At 40.0% G+C, this 21,976-nt stretch overlaps 1 protein-coding gene across 1 annotated transcript; it reads right to left on the bottom strand.

The window, feature by feature from the left end:
• Positions 1-12,016: 12,016 nt before the first annotated feature.
• LOC131011680 (UPF0496 protein At3g49070-like) lies at positions 12,017-13,163 on the bottom strand. Its single transcript, XM_057939466.1, has one exon. The coding sequence runs from the start codon at positions 12,957-12,959 to the stop codon at positions 12,165-12,167; it is 795 nt and encodes a 264-aa protein (XP_057795449.1). The 5' UTR covers positions 12,960-13,163; the 3' UTR covers positions 12,017-12,164.
• Between the last annotated feature and the right edge of the window lie 8,813 nt (positions 13,164-21,976).

The raw sequence follows: 21,976 nt of genomic DNA, 5'->3' as shown, positions 1-21,976 counted from the left end.
ATATCGAATTTGTACAATTGTTGGTCCCGAGCGAGTGATTATTGGTGTATGGAGGGATATATCAATTACAGCTTTTTCGCTTCTTTATCAAAGATGTGTCTAAGAACATACTCAACTGATAATGAGTCAATTGAGTTGATCTCAATCAGCAAACTGGTAGACTGACTGAGTTCCAAATAAGTTTGTTCACACTAGGAGATAGTTAACAATCCTACTGACAACAGTTCAACTGATCAGATAGACTAGTAGTTGATGTGCGTGCAAAATGTGGTGGTTTATGAAAACTCACCTTTATGAAAATCTCTTTAAGTTGGCAGGAAGACTTAGTCAGCTTTCTTTGTAACCAACAAATGTAAAGTAAGTACTATTTGCTTCCTATCAGACTTATGCAAAATGATTGTATGCAATGCTTTAACGAAGTAAAAGATAACTTAAATATAAAGCATAAAGTAAAACACACAAAGATTTAACATGGTTCAGAGTCAACTGTTCCTACATACACGGCCCTGGTGAACAAGGAAATCTATTTCACTTTATGATTCCTTGTTTTATGGTTGCAATTCAACAGATCAACTAATTATGTTAAGCTAATCAGCGGGGTTACGCGATCGTGATCGTAATGTCAATTTACGCTGATTGCATTCGTCTGCTATTTCCTGGTAGCACTCATTGCTCCGCCAACTTTCAGACTACTCACTCAGCTCGTAGCTTACTTGTCGGACTTATCCTAACTTCTATTCCTATATTTTACAATGGGTTAAGAGATTTAGATGGTTCTCCAACTAAGTGAACACACTGTTACAGTGAAGAATAAATTGAGTATATTAAGTGTGTTCGAATCTAGGCAAGGTTGTTTACAATGAGAACTTCCTAGTCTAGGATGTGTATATTTACTCACAAGTGTAAACTTGGAATATTACAATTAAGAACAAGTTCATCTTCGAATGATTTATGTAATTGAAAGTTAACCATAAAGGTCAGAGTATTGAAGAACACAGCAATTCTGGAGCCTACGCGTATCAAGATCATTCGTTGTATTTATAGACATGAGTTTAATAGAGTCATTAGAGAGAATCTTCTTCAATTCCGACCTGTTGTTTGTTGAAAACTTCCTGTTGAACTACATTTGAAATGTCGATGTCAAGTCTGCAATTTTGTACGGTGAACTCTGCAATTTGGATTTCCTTTTGCAGTATGTCAGTTACGAATAATCTGTGTGGGATCCACAGTTTGTGGACTAGAAGTCGGTTGTAATGCTCGATCAATTGCTTCCTGATAACTTAGATGGTTCTGTATGTTCTAGAGACTGGACATCAAATTGAGCCTTCAAACGGTGATCTATAAATACAGAATGCACACTCCTTAACGTGTAAGTTGCAGTCTACAAGATACATCTCTTGGCATATTAACATCAGTTTAGGGGTTTTGGTATAAAATCAAAACTTTATAATTTTCCCAATAATTTCTCTTTTTTTGATGATGCCAAAACCATTAACGCTTGAGTCTAAGCAATGTTTCATAAGCTTCCTCATCAGCAGGTAGTCATAATTTCATAAGACTATGTTTGGATAAGGAGAGTTTGTTATCAAGGTGATCTAAAAATAATTTTATAGTCAGGATGAAGGTACAACGTACAAGATTTTTGAAAAGCAGAACATCATATATGATCTATTACATAGCTATTAGGTCAATCCATACTACAGTCTTCAGTCTTCAATCCTCATCAGCTTCCAACCTCGGTCTTCAATGAGCTCTTATTCGTTCTTCAATTTGTTGGATTTTCAAATATTCTGGAGTTAGGTAACTGAACAGATTGCATATTCTCTTCCTTAAGACTTCGAATTTAGTAGTGTGAGATAGAGAGTTATCACCTTTTAGGTTTGCACCAATCAGAACATAAGTTTCGATAAACTCCATGTATACAGCTTTGGTCTGCATTCTGATTGGAGTATGAAGACTTTCTCTCTTTGGAGGGAGGATTCCGTGGTGGTTATCCCATGCGGCTTCTAGATTTTATGTTGGGAAATAACTGAAATATCTATCCCTGGTTTTGATGATCCCAAAATTCTTAGATGTCTCTTTATAGACTAAGTCTTTACTGGACTCAAGTATTTTAGTCCATTCTAGTAATAGGACTGAAGACCGAAGTACTGAAGATAGAATATCAGTCTTAACTGATAATCAATCGTCAAGTATACTCCTAAAGGACGATTGTACTGAAGTATCGGCAATAAGCAATTACTGATACATGCCACGTTGAGTTTAGCGGACTGATGCTAAAGTCAGTATCAGTGGAATCCTCGAAGTTATTCTTCATTCCTCGGACTGAAACTCCAGTTTAAGGAAGCCATGTAGAAAGTATTAAAGTACAACCACAATTAATGCCAAGATATGAAGATCGTCATTCGAAAGATAGAGTTTCCTCATTCATGTTACATTTCTCTGTAGCACCTTACTCCTACTGTCAAAAACATGCTAACTCTTTTCGGATTAGGAACATCGAAGATTGAAGCCTAAGCCCAGATTCAAATTTTATCTCACAACGGCATATTTCTGAAGACCATCTCCACCAACGGATCTATTCAGACGCTGCCTATATAAAGAGCTCCAGGATCAACTTCAATCTTCACCGATTAAAAGACTTATGCTGAAGCTTTGCCAAAATCAAGACTCAGCCCCCTCCACAGCCAAATACTTGAATCGAAGAAGAGAATACTCATTGCTGAAATATCAGTCTACTTGATATACAAAAATTCTCTTAGAACATCTAGGCATATATACTTCCATCCTTAGCCTAGATCCTAATTACTTGAGAGTCTATTCTCAGTAATCTTAGTGTTTGAACGAGAGAGTTTGAGGCAGTTGTCTGAACTCAAATATTCTTTGCCTCCGCAAGCTAGACGAGTGTTGTCTTAGCAACTGCGAGTTAAGAAGGAGAAAATCCAACCCAGTGTGTTGGCTCTGAAACGAGAGTTTTCAAACTAAGGTTAGCTATGCACCCGTAAGCACAAGCCCAGTGATTGTCAGTGTGATCGACTGACCATGGACGTATGAACTTATTTTCCAAACCATGTAAAACTCTCTGTGTTTCTTTATTGCTTTCAAGATTTACTCTACCTATTTGTGCACAATTTATATTTATACTGAAACTGATAAGTTGAAAATAGTAACCCTAAAAACTGATAACGTGATTCACTAAAGGCTATTTCCTAAAATCGTTTTCGTTCTAAGTGTTATCAGTCTAACTGACAAATCTTTGGATAGTCAGTAAGATTTCTAACACTTCTCTGTTTCTTAAACTGAAAAGAGTGAAACCCTAAGTGAACTATCAGTGTGTCGACGCATTCTTCATACTGAAGTTAAAATACTGAAACACTATCAGTATCAGTCTACACCCGTCTCTTAACTGAAATTATTTTCACTGATCACTTCAGTCTACACCTTTCAGTATCAGTTGAGATACTGACTTCAGTTTGCAAAAGATTTTTTAAAATAGCTTACTGGTGTATTTTTCCCCATACACCAGTTCAGTGACCCTCCGGGACCCAACATTTTATCTATCTGGCTATTTATTGTTTGTGTATTTTATATATTTGTTTATAGTTCTCAATTCTCACGAAAAGATGTGGTTCTCACTTGAACCTAACTATATATATATATATATATATATATATATATATATATATAGGGGCGCGCTCCAGTGAGACCCCCTATTTTTCGTGTAACATGAGGACAATGAATAAGACATATATACTGATGAACAAGCCGTATATACCGATGAACAATGCAGTATATACTGATGAAAAACAAAATTTAAAATATTCTGCTCCCTCTAGGATTCGAACCCTGCGAAAAAAAATCACTCTCCAAATACAATATCAGCCATATGATTGATAAAATAAACGCACCAGATCGTGCCCTAGATCTCACTAAAATTAGGGGGTCTCATTGGAGCGCCCCCTATATATATATATATATATAGAAAGAGAGAGATAGAGAAAGAGGATCCAATGAGAATGACTAAATATTTTTGTATTTTTTGTACTTTAAAAATAATAAAATTAAAAAGGTTATTAAAAAATTATAAAAAAGTTACAATGTGGAGAAAACAATAAAACTAATTAAATTTTTTTCTATTTTGAACCAAAATTTTTAAATAAATTTATTTATTAAAGTATTTAACCATATTTTGTCCGGATAAATTTTGTCCAAATAGCATTAGACTATCTCTAGTAGTGACCGGCTCAACCATCCAACTTTTTAATATTTAATTAATTTATCTCTTTCACATCACCAATATTCCATCCAACCCAACCACAATTATATTTTATAGTTTATCAGTGACCACTCAACCACAATATTTTATATAATTATTTTCTTATTACTTTTAATTATAATATTTTTAATTATGTTAAACATAAATTTAAATTATAAAAAATCAAAAAAGAAAAAAATAATAAAAATTCAAACATTACAAATTAAGAATAAAAATTACAACAATAAAAATGAAATTACATAAACTGAAAGCTACTACGAAACACTAATTAAAAGATGGCATGTGGTATTATTAATTTATTATATCTTAAAATCTAAGCTGCTGAAATAGAAATTTTATTAAAAGGAAAAAAAGAAAGACAAGGGACAAAACAAAAGCAGGCGTAAACACCTGCGAGAAACCACGGTAAAACGAAAAACAAACAAACCAAACTATGAGAAAATATTTAGAGATTCATCCTCATCCAAAGAGTCGTCGTCGTCCAACATATCTCCCCATCTTTTAGAAACTACCGTCGACATAGCTCGAGCAGCGTCGGAAGAAGAATGAATCACAAAATTTTGCAGAATCGCACCTCCATCCTGAGCATGTTGTACTTTATTCAAGAACTCCACCGGCGACGAAGAGACAATATCTGCTCCTGCGCCCTGCAAAACGGCACCATCCGCACGACTCTTACTCATATCCATACCATTCTTGATTATACGCCGGAGCCGGTGCTTTATAGAGGAATCGGAAACCCTCCCCTTCTTGGTAGTACCCTTTGGACGTCCACGGCCGCGAGGTATGGGAGAATTCTCCATCATCTCCTTTCCTGGCATCCCCATCATCACAGAGTCAGAATGATCAACCGCCGGAAGAGGTGTCCCAATCGAGGACTCATGCTGATTCGGACCAGGATGCGGGACCTGATGCGAAGACCCAGGTTGGGCCTCAGGGAGGACCTGATGGAGAATCACCGCAGAAGAGGGAGATCTGGGTCGGGCGTCAAGAACAGGCTGCCCACCAGAACCCGTCGGAAATGATTGCCGAGGTGAAAAGGACACCGAGGGGTGAGCATGATCCTCAAACGGCCCCTTAGGCAAAGGCTGCGTGTCATGTCGCTCTGAAACAATATTCGGGTCATTTACCAGTGAAGGATCAGCAATATTCAAATCATTCAAAACCGCAAAAGGATTTGAATGGGCGTGGGTGTCCCTCTGCGGCAAAAGAGAAACACGAGCATCCTTATCATTAGGGGCGTGAGTGCCCCCTTCCTTCTGCTTATGTTGCCCAACCTGTCTCCAATCTGATTTTTCCACTGGGTTCGGCCCCGCGGTATCTTTGTTAGATTCAGACCACCTGCAATTGTTAGTAGTATGTCCAACCACATTGCAAGTATGACAAAAGTATGGTAGATCCTCGTAACCAAATTCAAGCTCAAAAACACGATCACCACATCTCACATCCATAAAATCAGGAATGGAACCAGAAACATCCATCTCAACCAAAACTCTAGCAAAATGACCAACGGAGGCATGCGCAGATAAACCATCAACAATAATAGGAGCACCAACTTGCCTAGCAATGCCGGAGAGCACTTCCGGGTGCCAATATTCATGGGGGAGATTGAATATACGAATCCAAACCTGGGAAAGAGAGGAAGTGGCCTTGTGTGGATCAAAATTAGGGACCCAAGCCTGCAAGTGGAGGATACCTGTTCGTAACTTCCACGTTGTTTTAGCAAAAGCAATCGCTAAATCCTCCGACGAAGAGAATTTGAAGGTGAAGTACCCCTTCCCGAGGGGGATGATCTGCCAAGTCAAGTTCGGCCGCCAAACAAGGTTGAGCTCATCATGAAGATCAGCGGCGAATCTAGGATGATCCCCTTTGCGAAGTATAATCCGCCCATGAAGTGCGTGATTGAACTGTCGCACCTGCCGTTGATGGAAAGCTTCAGACTGAACAAGACAAGGCTTGTCATTAAAGATCGTCGGTTTGAGAACAGTAAAATCGTGAGCTGGAACATCTGCCGGGAGGCCAGCCTTAGTCTTGACAGTATCAGCGAAGGACTGTTTAACATTAGGATGTTTCGGTGGGGCTGGAGTCTCCGGGAAAATCACCCCGGTTTTGTTGATTTTGGACGTCTCCAAGATTCCCGACGATAAGGTTGTAACCGGCACAACGGCACGGTGGCCAGTCAACCCCATCTGGGAGGACTCAGTGAGAACCCTAGCCGCACTAGAGTTGGCTGCAGACGAAACAATCGGCTGCATGACTGCATCTACGGAACCCTCGGCTTGTGCATCAAGAACCCTAGCAGCGCTAGGATTTACAGAATCCGAAGATGGCGGCTGCTGTAAACTAGCAGCGGAATCCTTCGAATGAAAGGCGATAGTCCCAGCCTCCTAGTATTGGAACGGTGGGAAGATTTCTGCGGAAACCCTAGTGTCAAGCGACGGCGGCGCTGAAGCAGGTGGCGCTGACAAAGCTGTTTCCGGGAAAATAAGGTCGTCGGCTATGAGGGAGCCGGTGATGGAGGCGGCGGCCATACTGGACGCCAACAGGCGGAGACTCGAAGTTTGAGAGTGATGACTTCCTGAACTCGTTGTCGCAGAGGTAGAATTTGCCGTGAAATTTGATGAGACAATCGGTAGGTTAAGTCGCGATTTATCGTGGGAAGGCAGGGAAGCCGCCGGCGGGGATCTCTCCGTCGTGTTCATAGCGAAAGGTTTTCGCTAGGGTTTTCGGTGGAGGCATGAAAACTCTGGATCCATCTTAAAATCTAAGATACTAATAAGAATATGACACGTGGATATTATCTATAAAATTAAATTTATTATAGAAATCTAATTCAAAAAAAATGTATATAATAAAATAAAGGGTTAATTACGTAAAAAATCATGAACTTTGGGCCAATTTCCAAACTTGCCATGAACTTTTTTTTTTTTTATCAAAAATTCCCTGAACTTAAGGGGTTGAACAATTTTTCCATGATTTTCAAAAATTTCCAAATTGAGTGCTGACATGGCACTTTTCAGTGACCTGAAATATGACATGGCGCCGTCGGATAGAAACCAAAACGACGTCGTTTAGTTGGGGGTCAAACGACGTCGTTTTACCTCAAATTCCAGCCCCCGTTTTCTCCTCTCTGAACTCCGGCGAGGAGCCGCTCACCGGACCACCCCTGCCCTCAGTCTTGCAGAGCCCTAATTTTCTATCTACTGCTCTTTCTTCGTCCACCCCCAAAGACGCCACCACCATCGTCGTCGGAAAGAAATCCGCAGTGACTACATCGGAGGGCAGCGGCTACATCCGGTCCACCCCCAACTGAATCGATTCTATTCCCAGAAGCCACCATGTCTGATAGGGCAGCGGCGCCTTTAGCCACCATGTTTGATAGGGCAGCAGCTTGATTTTCAACACCAGCAATGTTGACACACACACACACCAGATCAAAATCGAAAATTTCCCAACAATTAAAGGAAATCCATTCCCCAAATCCACAAATTTTCAATTCACCCATCCGATTCCTTCAATGGAAGCCCCAGGCTCATCGACGAAGATGATAGCGATGCAGGATGAGATGGTGGAGGCGAAGGTGCTGCTCATCCTCCTCAACAATTGCCAACAGACGGAGCTCTGGTGATGGGGGTGGAGGAGCGAAGGGGGCGGCGGATCTGGTGATGGTGGTGGAGCTCTGCTCTGCTCTGCCAACTCCCCCACTACGTGCCACATCAACTCGGTATTACCACGTAGGCGACAGGTCAGCTTGGTATTACCACGTAAGCGACACGTCAGCTCGGAGCTTCATCGGAGCAAAAAAGCATGGAAAAATTGTTCAACCCCTTAAGTTCAGGGAATTTTTGATAAAAAAAAAAAAGTTCATGGCAAGTTTGAAAATTGGCCAAAAGTTTATAATTTTTGGCGTAATTAACGCTAAAATAAACAAACAATAATTAAAAAGATTAAAATAATTAAAAAAACATGAAAAGCAAAAAAGAATGGAGCTGGTAGGGGCTATAATGTTGAATATCAAATGAATTTTACTTTTCTTCTTAATTGTGACATGGCGGCCGACCTCTTCCTTGTTTGGACGTTGCAATTGATCAATTTATGGACCCTGCCCTGACCCACTGCATCTGCATTAATCAATATCTAAACCTACAATTCTCTATAAATAGTATATATATGAGCCCAAGTTAAACAATTTTGGATGTTAGTGTATGAGCAATTGATTCTTCTAGTAATTTGTATTAACTATTTTTGCAAAGCCAAGACGGAACCACCACGACATTGTGTATGTAATTGGGGGAGAATGTCATTTTTGTATGCAAAAACATTTCACCATTTTTTATTTCTTCTTGTAGAATATCTGAAGATGTCCTTTTCTTTATTCCTGAGCAGAGAAAAGAGAGAGTTGTAAGAAGAAACGGAAAAAGACAAAGTTATTTAGTTGGGCTTAGGGCTAAAAATACAAATTGGGCTTGCACTTCAGTTTTCACAAGAAACACCCATATTAAGCTCTTTTATGTGCTCTGCTCTTTGATTATGAATCCAAGACTACACGACTTTATAAATATACTAAATGACTGCTTGGTTTGATGGCTAGAATATAGAAAATTAATAGTTGAATGATGATTAAATAATTAATTTAACTTTCAGATGATAAATAATAATGTAATTAAATGAGTAGAGTGCGAGTTGAGTTATTTATCACATACTGAATCATGCAAACTAAATATTTAATTAAGATGAATTATTTTATTAATAATGTATTATCACCCAAATTGAATTCTCCTAAATAAATTTGTTGAATGATTCATGGATTCATAATATTTTTTTTAAATAAAGCCCAAATCATTTTTATTACTCTTTTTTTTTTCATGCAACCACTATTATTTATTTTCAACAAGTGAGAGAAATGAGTTAAATTTATAGAATAACGGAGAGAGAAAATTTGGCGGTAAAAAGTTAACATTGTACTGATATTTTATATTATATATAGATTGTGGGATATTGCATGTATCATAACAAGAGTTGTACTACAGTTTCTTCCTTACACAAACACAACGATGATCTCTCCAGATATTAACTAGTAGTAATATAATTTTAGGGTGTATTCATGGGAAAATTAGGGATAACAAAAAAATAATCCTTTTAAATGCATGTTGCCGTCTTTTCCTTCAATTCTTACAAAAGATAATTTCATCATTTTTTATTTATCTTTTTCACTTTAAAAATGGATAATATTATCACACCAAAAATGGAAGATAATATTATTGCTCCTGTGAAAAGGAATAAATGAGGATGAAATTAATTCTTTTTTGTAAAAAAAAAAGAAAAAAAAAGAAAGAAAGGAGACATTTCGTCCAAAGAAAACACACCCTTAATGTATTAAATTAAATATATATACGCAAGCTTTAAATATGTATGCTTTGATCAAGTGAAAAGAAATTTACATTATCAATTTAAACAAGCATTGCAATTGAGCAACCCCAAAAATATCCGTGTCCTTCAAGATCGTCACTAAATTACTTTTTAGGTTAAATCGGACAAAATCTATGCTTGATTCAAACATAATTCATCAATTTGATGGGCTGCACTCTTTTATGCATCCTCTATTATTCTTTTTAATTATTTAGTTTAAGTAGTTCTTAATTAAATTAAATCTATTTTGAATAATTACTACTCAATTATGAATTAATAAATCTCTATATCGAAATTACGTATTGAATTCTAACTGAAATCTTAACTAACCCTTACTTAATTAATAATCAATAGGGTAAATATCACTTTAAACTCCAAACTATTTTCGCACTATCAATTATATTCTGAACTATTAATTTTTTTTTTAAACCTTGAACTATTAATTTTGTATCAATTGTACCCTCTATCCATTTTTCATCATTTGAATTTTTAATGAGTAATACATATGATCATGTCGTTTTATATAATATAGGTAAAAAAAGAATGATTCTAAATACATTGTGGTATCCGGTGAGCCACATCAAATTTTTTAAGCTAAAAAAAATGAACGAATGGTACAATTGATACAAAATTAATAGTTCAAGGTTTAAAAAATTATTTTCGATAGTTCAAGATATAATTGATAGTGCGAAAATAATTTGGGATTTAAAGTAATATTTACCCTAATCAATAATTGCGAACACGCACAGAGTTTTGGTCTAATTTGAATTTGTGTTTAAGTAATATTAGCAGAATCTATGAGGACTATAAAATTATGGGAGAAAAATTCGCCCAATTGGTTCATACCTTTCTTTTTTGACTTGGGTCATACGACTCATACCCCCTCCGTCTCTTAAAATTGTGACTTTATTATCATATCGGAACGTCCTTAAAAATTATGATTTTCTTTATTTAAAAATAATCACACAAACATTCTGTGACGTCTGGGGACGAAGTGCAGAGTGATCGTCTGTGCAAAAGAGGCACGGACAAGGAGCGGTTCCGATTAAGACTTTCAAGCGGAGGGGCGGAGGGATAAACCGGAACACACCCGAACGAAAGGGATTCCGAGAATATGCAGGTATGGGACTGCATATTCGATGAGAGCTTAAATGATTTGATAGGTGCTACTCATATCAACAAAATGCATCTTCTTTTCTGGTGCCCACGTGGAAGAAACTCCAAGGTTAAGCGTGCTTGGCTTGGAGCAATTTCGGGATGGGTGACCCCCTAAGAAGTTTTTCGAGGAGCGTGCGAGTGAGGACAAAACGAGTCTAGAAAAGACTCGTGTTGATCTGTGGGGACAGCCGTCAACTCTGAAGCCGAGCTGTTACACTTTCTCTCTCACTATTTACAAAAAGGTGTGAGACCCAATATCTAGTGAAACACAACTTAAATCTTGTGTCCACCCCACTGGGTCACAATTTTTACTTTTCAGGGCGGAAGGAGTACTATTGAGAACTAAAAAATAAATATGAAGTGTATGTTGGTAGTGGTTAATGTTAAAACAAAAGGTCTTGAATTCGAGTGCTCCCTTCTCCAGTGCATTGACTCTATAACATGTGTTATAATCTTCATTTCCATTGTATCCCATTTTTACTCTTATATTTTAAAATTCAACATTTCATTGAAATTAAAATTAAATATTACATTAATTAAAATAAAATTATAATAATTTAAATAACTAAAATTCTAAATTACATTAATTAAAATAAAAAATTATATTCAAAATCAAAAATTAGGTAACAAAATTGGTGAAATAATTCGAAATTATATCCAACATCTTCTGGCCTATTCAAAATTAAATAGAACAAAATAAAATAGGCAAAAAGCCCAACAAAAATTAAACAGATATAGGACAAATCAACCCAGGCGACTCACGCTTCGTTTTCTTCTTCTTCTTCTTCTATGAGTCTCTTCCTCCATAGCAAATTATCAAAAATAGAACAAAAATATGGCAAATCAAACATTTTCTCTCTTTTTCTCAAAAAAAAATTCTGCCCATGCCGCATCGAGGCAGCACGCCCTCCTCGTGTCGTGGATGCTCTTAATTAATATTGTTATAATTTTAAAAAGAAAAAAGGAACTTCAAAACATACAAAGAATTAAAGCAAGTAAACCTTCGTCACATTAAATAAAAAATAAATTAAAGTTTAAAACATAATGCATAAATTTTAAACCTCGTACATCGAAAAATAACTTCTCATCTTCAAACATTATGGCTCCATCTCTTCAACTTATGAATAACAACACTTTAAATATAATTAATCAATTTATCTTTAAACCAACAACAACCAGAAAACGACGATCAATATAAAAAAAAAAATGATTCCATATAAATACAATCTGAAAGAGAAAAGAGTAGTGTATGTATGTACAAATGAATAGATCGACAATTAATTAATCCCTAGAGAAACTGCTATATTATATACAGATGTAATTAATAGTGCAGAGAAGAATTCCTGCAAATCTCCCTAACCACCATAGCTCGAGCTCTGTTAATGGTAAGGAGGCAGAGATAGACGTGCTCCTCCAGCTCCTCCGCCTGCCTACTCACCCCAAACTCACACTCCTTCAACACCTCCAAACAATCCCGATCCAAACACACCTCCATCATCGCCCTACTGTGCTCGATCTCGTCCCCGATCCTCGCCACCAACCGCCCCATCGTGTCGAAATCCCTCTTCAAGATCCACGCCCCCTTCGCCGCCACATCCGCCGCCCTCCTCGTCACGGATCCGCGCTTGAAAACCCCAAACCTCCTCATCCCGCTGAAGAGGAACTCGATCATCCTCAATTTTCCCGCCATTTTCTTCCTGAGCCGTTTCAACACGCGCGAGTGCTTGTCGTGGATCTTCTGGAAGTAGTCCTGCCCGTTGAGATCGGCGAAGGGGTTGTCGAGGAGGCCGGAGACGGCGAGTTGGAGGAATTCGTGGTGGCGAGAGTTGATGATCTGGTTGATGGATCTGTAGTTGGTCTGGAGGTGGATTAGGGTTTGGAGGAGGGCGGCGCAGAGGGCGGAGGCTTCGGCGCTGATGTTGAAGTAGTCGGAGAGGATTGAGTTGAGATGAGGCGATGACTTGAGGAGCGAGGCTATGGTTTCCTGGGGCGGATTGAGGAGGAGATTAATGGAGGGATGAGAATGGTTTACGAGGAGTTGCGCTTGTATGAAGAAATCTGCGAAGGATTTTGTCCTCACCGCGCACAGATACTCGTCGTTCACGTTCACCTTCATCTTCAAAGATGATATGCTTTTTTGTAGGAAACCTTTAATTGTTGGAGAATTTTTGGTTGTTTCCTAAAATTTCTAGTGTGTCAAAGGAGGAAAAGCTAGGATGAAAGCATGCAATTTGAGGTGTACATATATATCACGTCATTTACTTGAGGAAATTAATTAACTGTCTAGTATTGTGCGTGTGTATGAGAGAGAGAGATGTTGATTGTTGAAGGATGATGAGAGGTGTAATTAATTATTAATTAAGATGTGGCTTATGTTAAAAGTGGGTGTATTAATAAAAATAAAAATGTATGTATATGCACGCATCTCTTTTATATCCCGTAACCTTTGCTTTATGTGCATCACCTTAATTTGGTTAATACTAATTTCACTTCTACAACATCAAAACGACTAATCAAATTCTACCTTCAAGGCTTCAATCTCCATAAATTTGCATGCTCATCAATCATTTTAATACAAATTCGTCATGTGTACTTCAACATTTTCATCGATCATGGTATATTAAGAATGAAAATTTATTAGTTTATACTTTATAACCTTATATTTAGTTCGACTTTTAAAAATAAATTGACTTTTTAAAAAAGAAACAAAATAATTAAATCTGAGGCTCTGCATATTTTTTGATTCGCTCAATTGCAACGGCAGGTTTTCTTGCCTCTTCTCCGACAATCGCAAACAGCAGCGGAGAGCTGGCGTCTTCTTCAAGTGGGCATCTGATACAGCAGCGCCTCCAATCTCTACTATTCATCGAAGACTTTCCAGCAGCGCCTCCAGTCCGGAGCTCGGCGTGGCGGAGAGGCTGGAGAGAGATCCAGCAGCAGTTTCGCCGATCCAGCTGAGAGATCCAGCCTCATCGCCGATCCAGCAGCAGTTGAGAGAGCTCGCCGATCTCCGGTCTGCCGCCACCACCGACGACCGGCGAAGATCAGGCGTTCGGTGCAGCACAGCAGCGTCGGCCTACTGGTCGAAGAGGAGCAGCAGCAGCGCGGCTCTCCGTGGCGGCTTCCAGGAGTTCGGTGGCTTCAGCAGCGTCCGGCGAAGAGTTCTGCGCGGCTCGTCCGTCCAGACGCTGCTCGCCCTCTGATTGAGGCGGGCTGCTGGGTACGGCGACCGCAAAAGCTCTGGACGCAGGCGCAGAGAGGGTTGCAGACGCTGCTCGCCCTCGGATCCCGTCGAAGGTATACACGTTCTGGTGGGTGTTGGCTGGTGTTTCTGGTGGCCCGATCTGGTGGCTCCGCCACCCAGCGTTCGCCACCTCCGCCTCCGCCCTGCAGCCATTGGTGAAGGTCCGCTCCCTTCAGGAAAATGGATTTCTTTGCTGAGATCGCCGGCACGCCGTCGAACGACCAACCGATGCCGCCAACGTCGATGAGCAAGTCATCGACGCCAACCATGCAAATCAACCAACAACAGTTGTCGATAATGGTTGATAAGTCAGGGCTGAATCTGCCGAAAGTTTCCAATAATTTCTCTAGTCATAGACATGGAGAATGTCACGACAAAGAGAAATTTGCTGCTGAATCTACTAAGGGTGTGGCTGAGGAATCTACGCCGACGACATCCAATACTAGGGTTCCGAATTTGATCAAGGAAAACAATTCTAAGAATGCATCGGCGACGGAGCTTCATCGGCCGAGCACCACTTCTTTTGCTTCGCTTCTGAGGAGACCCCGACAAATTGAACGTACGCCGGATGTGCTTGTTCATCGCTTCACTTCGCTGCAACCGGATTTCTCTGGTGAAATACCAACGCTTAGGGTGCCAAAAGAGCATCTGCTGCCCAAGATAAATCAATTTGAGCATGCTTTAATTGGTCGTCTTCTTCTTAGGAAAGGAGAGAAGCCGCGTCTCCTCACGGATCTTAAACGTGATCTTCAGGTGGCTTGGAATTTTGACAATGATTGGCAAATCATCCCCATGGGAAAGAGCTTCTACACTATTAAATTTAATACCGCTGAAGACAAGGCGTTAGTTCAGAAAAGCACCTCTTGGGAGTTACCTTTCGGAACCATGCGATTACGCGAATGGGTAAGATTCTTCGATCCCTATAAAGAAATTTCCTCACTTTGTGAAGTTTGGATGCGCATTTATTATTTGCCCTTAGAATTTTGGACTCTGGATGTCATTACGGGTATTGGAAGGGCGATGGGATCGCCTATTAAAGTTGATGGGGCTTCTGCACGTGGTGCTGCTGGTCATTATGCTAGAATTTTGTTGGAAATTGATCTCTTGCGTCCTCTTCCGGAGGCTTTGCTGGTTGACGGGGAAGAACGTTCCTTTCACGTCGAATTTGAATTCGAACAACTCCCGGCCTTCTGCTCTAAGTGTAAGATCACTGGACATTCTATTGATAACTGCAATAGAATGAAGAACAATTACAAGGAGGACAGCAGGAAGGGGAAGGCCAAAGACATGCCGCTGGGTAAAGACAATGAAATAATTAATAAGGGAGCTGCCAAGGATGTTAGGGCACCTAACTGGAAGCCTAAATCTTGGGACCAGAATAGGACTGCCCAAGCTCACAGACAGCAGATTATCACTGAAAATCAGTTTGGGGTTTTGGAACAGGTGGCTGTCGAAGAAGAGCAGATTATAAATCAGTTGGGGGTTTTGGAACAGGTTGCTGTTGAAGAAGAGCAGATTCAGACACCGCGGGGAACAAAGAACCACAATCAATCGTTGGCTTTAATTGATAGGAATATTGATTTTGAGGATGTTAATGGAGATAGATTGACATCGGGTCCGGATATCTTACAGGCGATCACTATGCCGGTTATGGAAGAGAGAGATTGGGGAGACGAGTCTGATGGGCAGTCGGATGTTGGCAATACACTGCCTGAAGCAAATTCACAACAGATCGTTATTTTTGAAAGTTCGGACAATCAGGATAAAAATTGGGAGAAACAGGAAAGGATGATGGAAAGCGCTATCAAAGCTCAGCGGATAGTGGAAACTTTCAGGAATTGTGAGGCGGAGGCGCAGGTGAAAAAAAGGGGGAGACCGCCGAAAGATTTGGCGGCAAAGAAACCGATGATTCGTGGGGAAGATAGTATCAAGAGTCGTCTCCGAAAGTCGGTGGAGCAGCAACCTAACCAGCAACCTAACCAACAGGCTGAAGATTTCATCAAAAATAAACTTTACAAAGCTTGGGAAGCAGGAGATAAACCTCGAGATTTCATTATTACGTCAGGGAGCTCGAAGAATGATAGAGCCCTGAATAATGTGGCGGCCAAGAGTTGGGCAGCTGAAGTGGAATCGGGTGAAAACCCGAACACGAATTCTCAGTCTTTATGATGAATGTCCTCGTATGGAATGTCCGGGGCCTTACGGACGAGTCCAAACGAGTTTTAAAGGAGCATTGCGACTCCTTCTCCCCTGTGATTGTTGGGATTATTGAGCCTAAGACGAATCTCAAGAAGACTTATTCAAGATTTTGGCGTTCTCTGAATCTTATTCCTTGTTTTCAAAATTCAAGACACAACATGAGTTCGAATATTTGGGTTTTTTCTCATCCTTCTGTTACTCATGATGTGATTTTCTCCTCGGAGCAGGTGGTTATCATGAACTGCAGATGGTCGACGTGGAATTTTAAAATCGCGGTGGTGCATGGCGTTAACACGTATGCTGGCAGACGTCGTTTGTGGTTGGATCTTCTGGATCATATTGATGGTAATGTTGTCTTTATTGGCGATTTTAATGCGGTGAAAGGCGCCCATGAAAGAAGTAGTGACTGTATGCCTAACTCTACTTCTTGTGCGGAGTTCTGTGATTTCATTGAAGCCTCCGGTTTCATTGAGGCGCCTACGGTTGGTCTGCATTATACGTGGTCTGGTCGTAGATTTATGCCAACCCATGTGGAGTCTCGTCTGGATAGAGCGATTTATGCTGACTCTTTTGCGAATCTCTGGAGTTCGGTTTTTGTTCAAGCTCTTCCACGTATTACCTCGGATCATTCGCCGCTTGTTCTTCATTGCATGGTGGATGCTCCTCCTCGCCATCGTTTCTTTAAGTTCCTTAACATGTGGACCTTACATCCGGATTTTCTCAATACGGTGGAAGGGTCCTGGCATATGGATACCGAGATTGGTTGCCCGATTTTTAAAGTTATGCATAAATTAAAGCGTCTTCGGCAGGTTCTTCGCGAGTGGAATCGGAATGTTTTTGGAAATGTGGATTCTTGTATCATGAATACTCAACAAGAGCTTTTGGAGATTCAAGATCAGATTGCCAGGGATGGTTACACGGAGGATCTCTTTGATAAAGAAGTGGAGGCCCAAGCTAAGATCAACGTTGTGCTTTCCAGGCAGAGCTCGCTTTTACAGCAAAAAAGTCGGGTGTCTTGGCTTCAAGACGGAGACAGGAACACGAAGTTCTTTCATGCAATGCTTAGGTTTCGTCGTAAACCTCACATCGTTTCTCACATGGAGATCAATGGTGTTATGAATTATGATCAGACGGCTATTGGAGATCATATCGTGGATTTTTTCTCTTCTTTGTTTTCGACTAGCAGCCATACTAATACTGATATTACGGCAGTGGAAGCGGTTATTGAGGAGATGGTTGAAAATCGTTATAATAATTCGCTCATTCGTTTGCCGGATGAAGAGGAAATTTCTGCTGTGGTTTTTCAGATGGAGCCGAACAGCTCACCAGGGCCAGATGGTTTCTCGGGTAAGTTCTTTCAGCATTGTTGGTCGATTATTAAAGTGGATATTTGGTGTGCTGTTCAAGCTTTTTTCAGGAATTCTTATCTTCCTCAAGGCTGTAATTCTAATACCTTGGTGTTGATCCCTAAGAAAGATGTCGTCAATTCGGTCTCGGATCTGAGACCGATTGTTTTGTCCAACTTTCTTTACAAGATTATTACTAAGGTGTTGGCGTCTAGACTGAGTCAGGTTGCTGCTGTTTATGTTTCCCGTCATCAGTTTGGTTTTATTAGCGGCCGTTCCATTCACGATTGTATTCTGATTGGGTCGGAAGGAGTGAACTGTATGCATCGTACGAGCCGTGGTCAAAACATGGCTTGCAAGATTGACATCAAAAAAGCTTTTGATACTCTTAACTGGGACTTTCTGCTTAACGTTCTTCGTGTTGCTGGCTATGATCCAAAGTTCATTAGTTGGATTGAGATTCTGCTTCATTCGGCTAGGATTTCTATTCTGTACAATGGTCAGCTAAAAGGCTATTTTGCGTGTTCAAGGGGTGTTCGTCAGGGCGATCCTCTTTCTCCGATTCTTTTTGGAATCGCCGAGGATGTTCTTGGTAGGCTCTTTGAAAATTGTGTTAGCGCGGGCACCCTTACACCGATGCAAATGAGACAGGGAATTAATTTTCCCACTCATCTTTTATATGCGGATGATATTCTGGTTTTCTGTCATGCCACGGTCACAAACGCTCATACCATTCAGAAAATTATGGAGTATTATGGTCAAATTTCTGATCAAATTGTTAGCCAGGATAAGTCGCAAATTTTTTTTACTAGCAAAGTTCCATCTCAGACCTGCAGGGCTATACGGAGCATATTGAGGTTTTCTCAAGGCAATTTTCCGATTTCTTACCTTGGGGTTCCTATCTTTAAGGGCCGTGTGCGTGCTTCATATCTTCGACCGATACATGATCGTGTGATTAACAAGTTCGCGAGATGGAAGGGATTACAGTTGTCGATGGCTGGGAGGATGTGCCTGATCAGGTCGGTTATCCAAAGCTCCCTGACGCACTCCATGATGGTTTATAGATGGCCGACAGCTCTTATTAAGGAGCTCGATGCGTGCTGCCGTAATTTTCTTTGGACTGGCAACATCAAGCAAACGCCGTCTTGTTCTGTGAGTTGGAAAAGGGTCTGCTCGATTAAGGAGGAGGGCGGTCTCGGGGTAAGGTCGTTCGAGCTCATGAATAAGAGCTATCTCATGAAAATGGCGTGGAAGGTGGTTGGTGGGCGTGAGTTCGGATATGATTTAATTAGAGATAGATATCTCGATCGCTTTGGGCGTAGTAAATCTCTGGTGGCTGCTTCTACTATCTGGATGAGCTTACGTGAGGAAATTGATGGTTTGGTGGCGGATTCGTACTCGTATATTGGTGATGGCGCTTCTACTTCGTTCTGGTATGACGACTGGCTTGGGTATAATCTTTTGAATAAATGCGGTATTCCACATTTCATGCTTCCGTTTCTTACTCAATCGGTGGCAGATTACTTCTATGATGGAGTCTGGCATTTCACGCAAGCCTTTGTTAATGCTTTTCCTGAGATAGTGTGTGATATTTTGCTCACTCCTCTGGGCACTGACGGAGATGTGCGTTTCTGGAAACCCTCGTTGCACGGGAATGTCACTACTGCGCTGGCCTTCAACAAGCATTGTCATCATTTTCCGAAGGTGTCTTGGGGTTCTTGGCTTTGGGAATCCTTTGTTCCGATTCGACGTTCCTTGATATGTTGGCGTCTTCTTCATAATAGAATGCCAACTTATGATCGCCTTATCCGCTACGGTATGATCACGCCTAACGTTTGTTTGCTTTGCTTAAAAGGAAGTGAGTCTCAGGATCACCTTTTCTGGAATTGTGAGCGTGTGAAGAATATTTGGGTTACGTTCCTTGGGTGGTTCAATTTCAATCAAGGGTTGCAAGAGAGTGATATTCATAGTTTTTTGGTGGTAGCTTGGCAGTATAAACTTAGTCCCCTCATCGGTAATTTCTGGAAAGCGGGTATCATCACGGTCATCTGGGCCATTTGGATGCAGAGAAACAATTGTATCTTTGATAATCAAAAGTTCGAAGCACATCGTGTCATCCACACTGTGAAAGTTGCTTTCAAAGAGATTGATAATAACTTTGCTAAATTAGGCTACATGTGGAATTCTTGGTCGGATTATCTGATTCTCCGGGCAGTGGGGGTTAATACCAGGAGTGCTCCTCCTCCGGAGTTTGTGGAGGTACATTGGTGGCCACCGGTGGCGCCGTGGATCAAAGTGAATACTGATGGTTCAGCGACGGGAACTCCGGGCACTATTGCGGCAGGTGGGGTGTTTAGAGATAACTGGAATGTGGTGCGTGGTTGTTTTCACTTCAAAGGTGGCTCGGGTTTTGCCTTTGAAGCAGAGCTACTGGCAGTTATCTCGGCGATTCAAATTGCTCACAATCGTGGATGGCACAGACTTTGGATTGAAGCCGATTCCACCTACGTGATACTCATTCTTAATTCTCGTTCTTTGAATGTGCCTTGGCGATTTAAGGCGGCGTGGAATAGGATTTTAAAGATGTTAGATTATTTCTCGCTGCAGGTTTCTCACATCTTTAGAGAAGGAAACAAGGCGGCCGATTTAATGGCTAACCAACAACGTTCGGAAGGGTGGTGGCCGCACGAGATTGAGGAGATTAGGGCTGCGGTTCGTCTTGACATGGCTTCGCATAGCCATCTGCGTCAGAAACGGTAGTTGGGGCTGATGTGTGGCTGTTTGGTTCTAACCGCCCGTTCAGTTTTTTTTCGTGGGGTGAGAGCCGGGATAGTTTGGGGACGATGGTTAGGCCGGAGTTCCGGAAACTTTCCCTTCCGCTCTTCCCTACTTTCGTTTTGTGTTTAGACGAGTACTCTTTTTCATTTTCACGGTTTTTCCCTCTGGGTTTTCAGTGAAAAGGTTTTAATGAGGTTCGGCCCTTAGTCTGCTCCTTCTGTGCTCTCAAGGGTTTTTTTTTTATTTTTTCTTTCCTTTTTTTATATAAAATCGTCATTTAATAATAAAATCTGAGGCTCTGCCACACCAAGACATCATTCATGTACCCGAAATTCGTTCTCTCTTTTTTTTACACTTTGAGGGAGGGGGAGCGGTGAGGTTTGAACCCTGAACCTCAGTGTTCGTAAACAAGAGTTCGCACCGCTTGGTGTCCCCTCGGGGACCCGAAATTCGCTCTTGTATTATCATTTCTGAAGATAAGGATAATTTTTGCATTTGTAGAACTTGATACCCTTTTTGGAACACATAACAAAATCCACACCATATACAATTTAATTCTAAAATTAAAATAACAAGCAGATTTGTTTTTTCTCTCTTTTTTTCTTTTTGAACATACGTAAGAGCATTCCCAAAAAATTTCTCAAAATTAAAATGTGAAATAAAATGCGGTATAATTAGCTGAAATGCAATTTTTTTTTTTTTTTTTGTCTTTATCTTCTCAACGCAGATCCATAGTACTTAACTTATCTTGAATTTTTATAATCAGTTAGACATTCAAATATATATTTCCCTTATCACATATTCACATGAAGCTTTCCATAAATAAGTAATAAAGAATTAAATTACAATCCAATAAATTTGAGGGATTATTTTTATTATTATAGACGTAATATTTAAGGAAAATATTGTGTGGTCTACATTATGCAATTTGGTTGGTCGAGGTAAGGAAGGTTGGCAGATAAACAATCTCTCATTAATTATAACGGATTTCATGGCCAGGAAATACGTATAATCCGACGTGGCTTCTCAATTTTCACGACAACTGTCTAATATTATTCTGCACTTACGCGTATTATTAATATTTTTCTTTCAAGCCAATAAATACTAATTATTGATCATGTACCATTATATATGCTGTTATGCGTGGAGTGTTTATTTCTTTGTTTGGCCAAATGCATATCTCATCTTCAATACCATTTCCACTATCTTCACCACTTCATAAACCAAAAACTAAAAGAAATAAGATATACATAAACAAATAGTTTTCCTTTTCATACAGGGGTTTTTGCAAATAAAATCACGAACAATTTTAAATTTGCAATTTTAACGTGACTTTTGAAGTGTGGCGAATTAAATCATAACCTTTTCAATTTTTGTAATTTCGTCCCCTCAATTTTTTCCGGCCACCGGAGTGATGAGTTGGAGCTTATGTGGATTATTTTTTTCCACGTAATTAATTTCTAACTAAGATTAAATTGCTGACTAAGATTAAAACAAAATCAAAACCTGATTCTTTTATTTTACTTTATTTTCGTCTTTTATAAAAATATATTTGATGTGTATCTT

The sequence above is a fragment of the Salvia miltiorrhiza genome, chromosome 2 (assembly GCF_028751815.1).
Source record: "Salvia miltiorrhiza cultivar Shanhuang (shh) chromosome 2, IMPLAD_Smil_shh, whole genome shotgun sequence".
Lineage (NCBI taxonomy): Eukaryota > Viridiplantae > Streptophyta > Magnoliopsida > Lamiales > Lamiaceae > Salvia > Salvia miltiorrhiza.
This window is presented reverse-complemented; position numbering and strand designations above follow the sequence as displayed.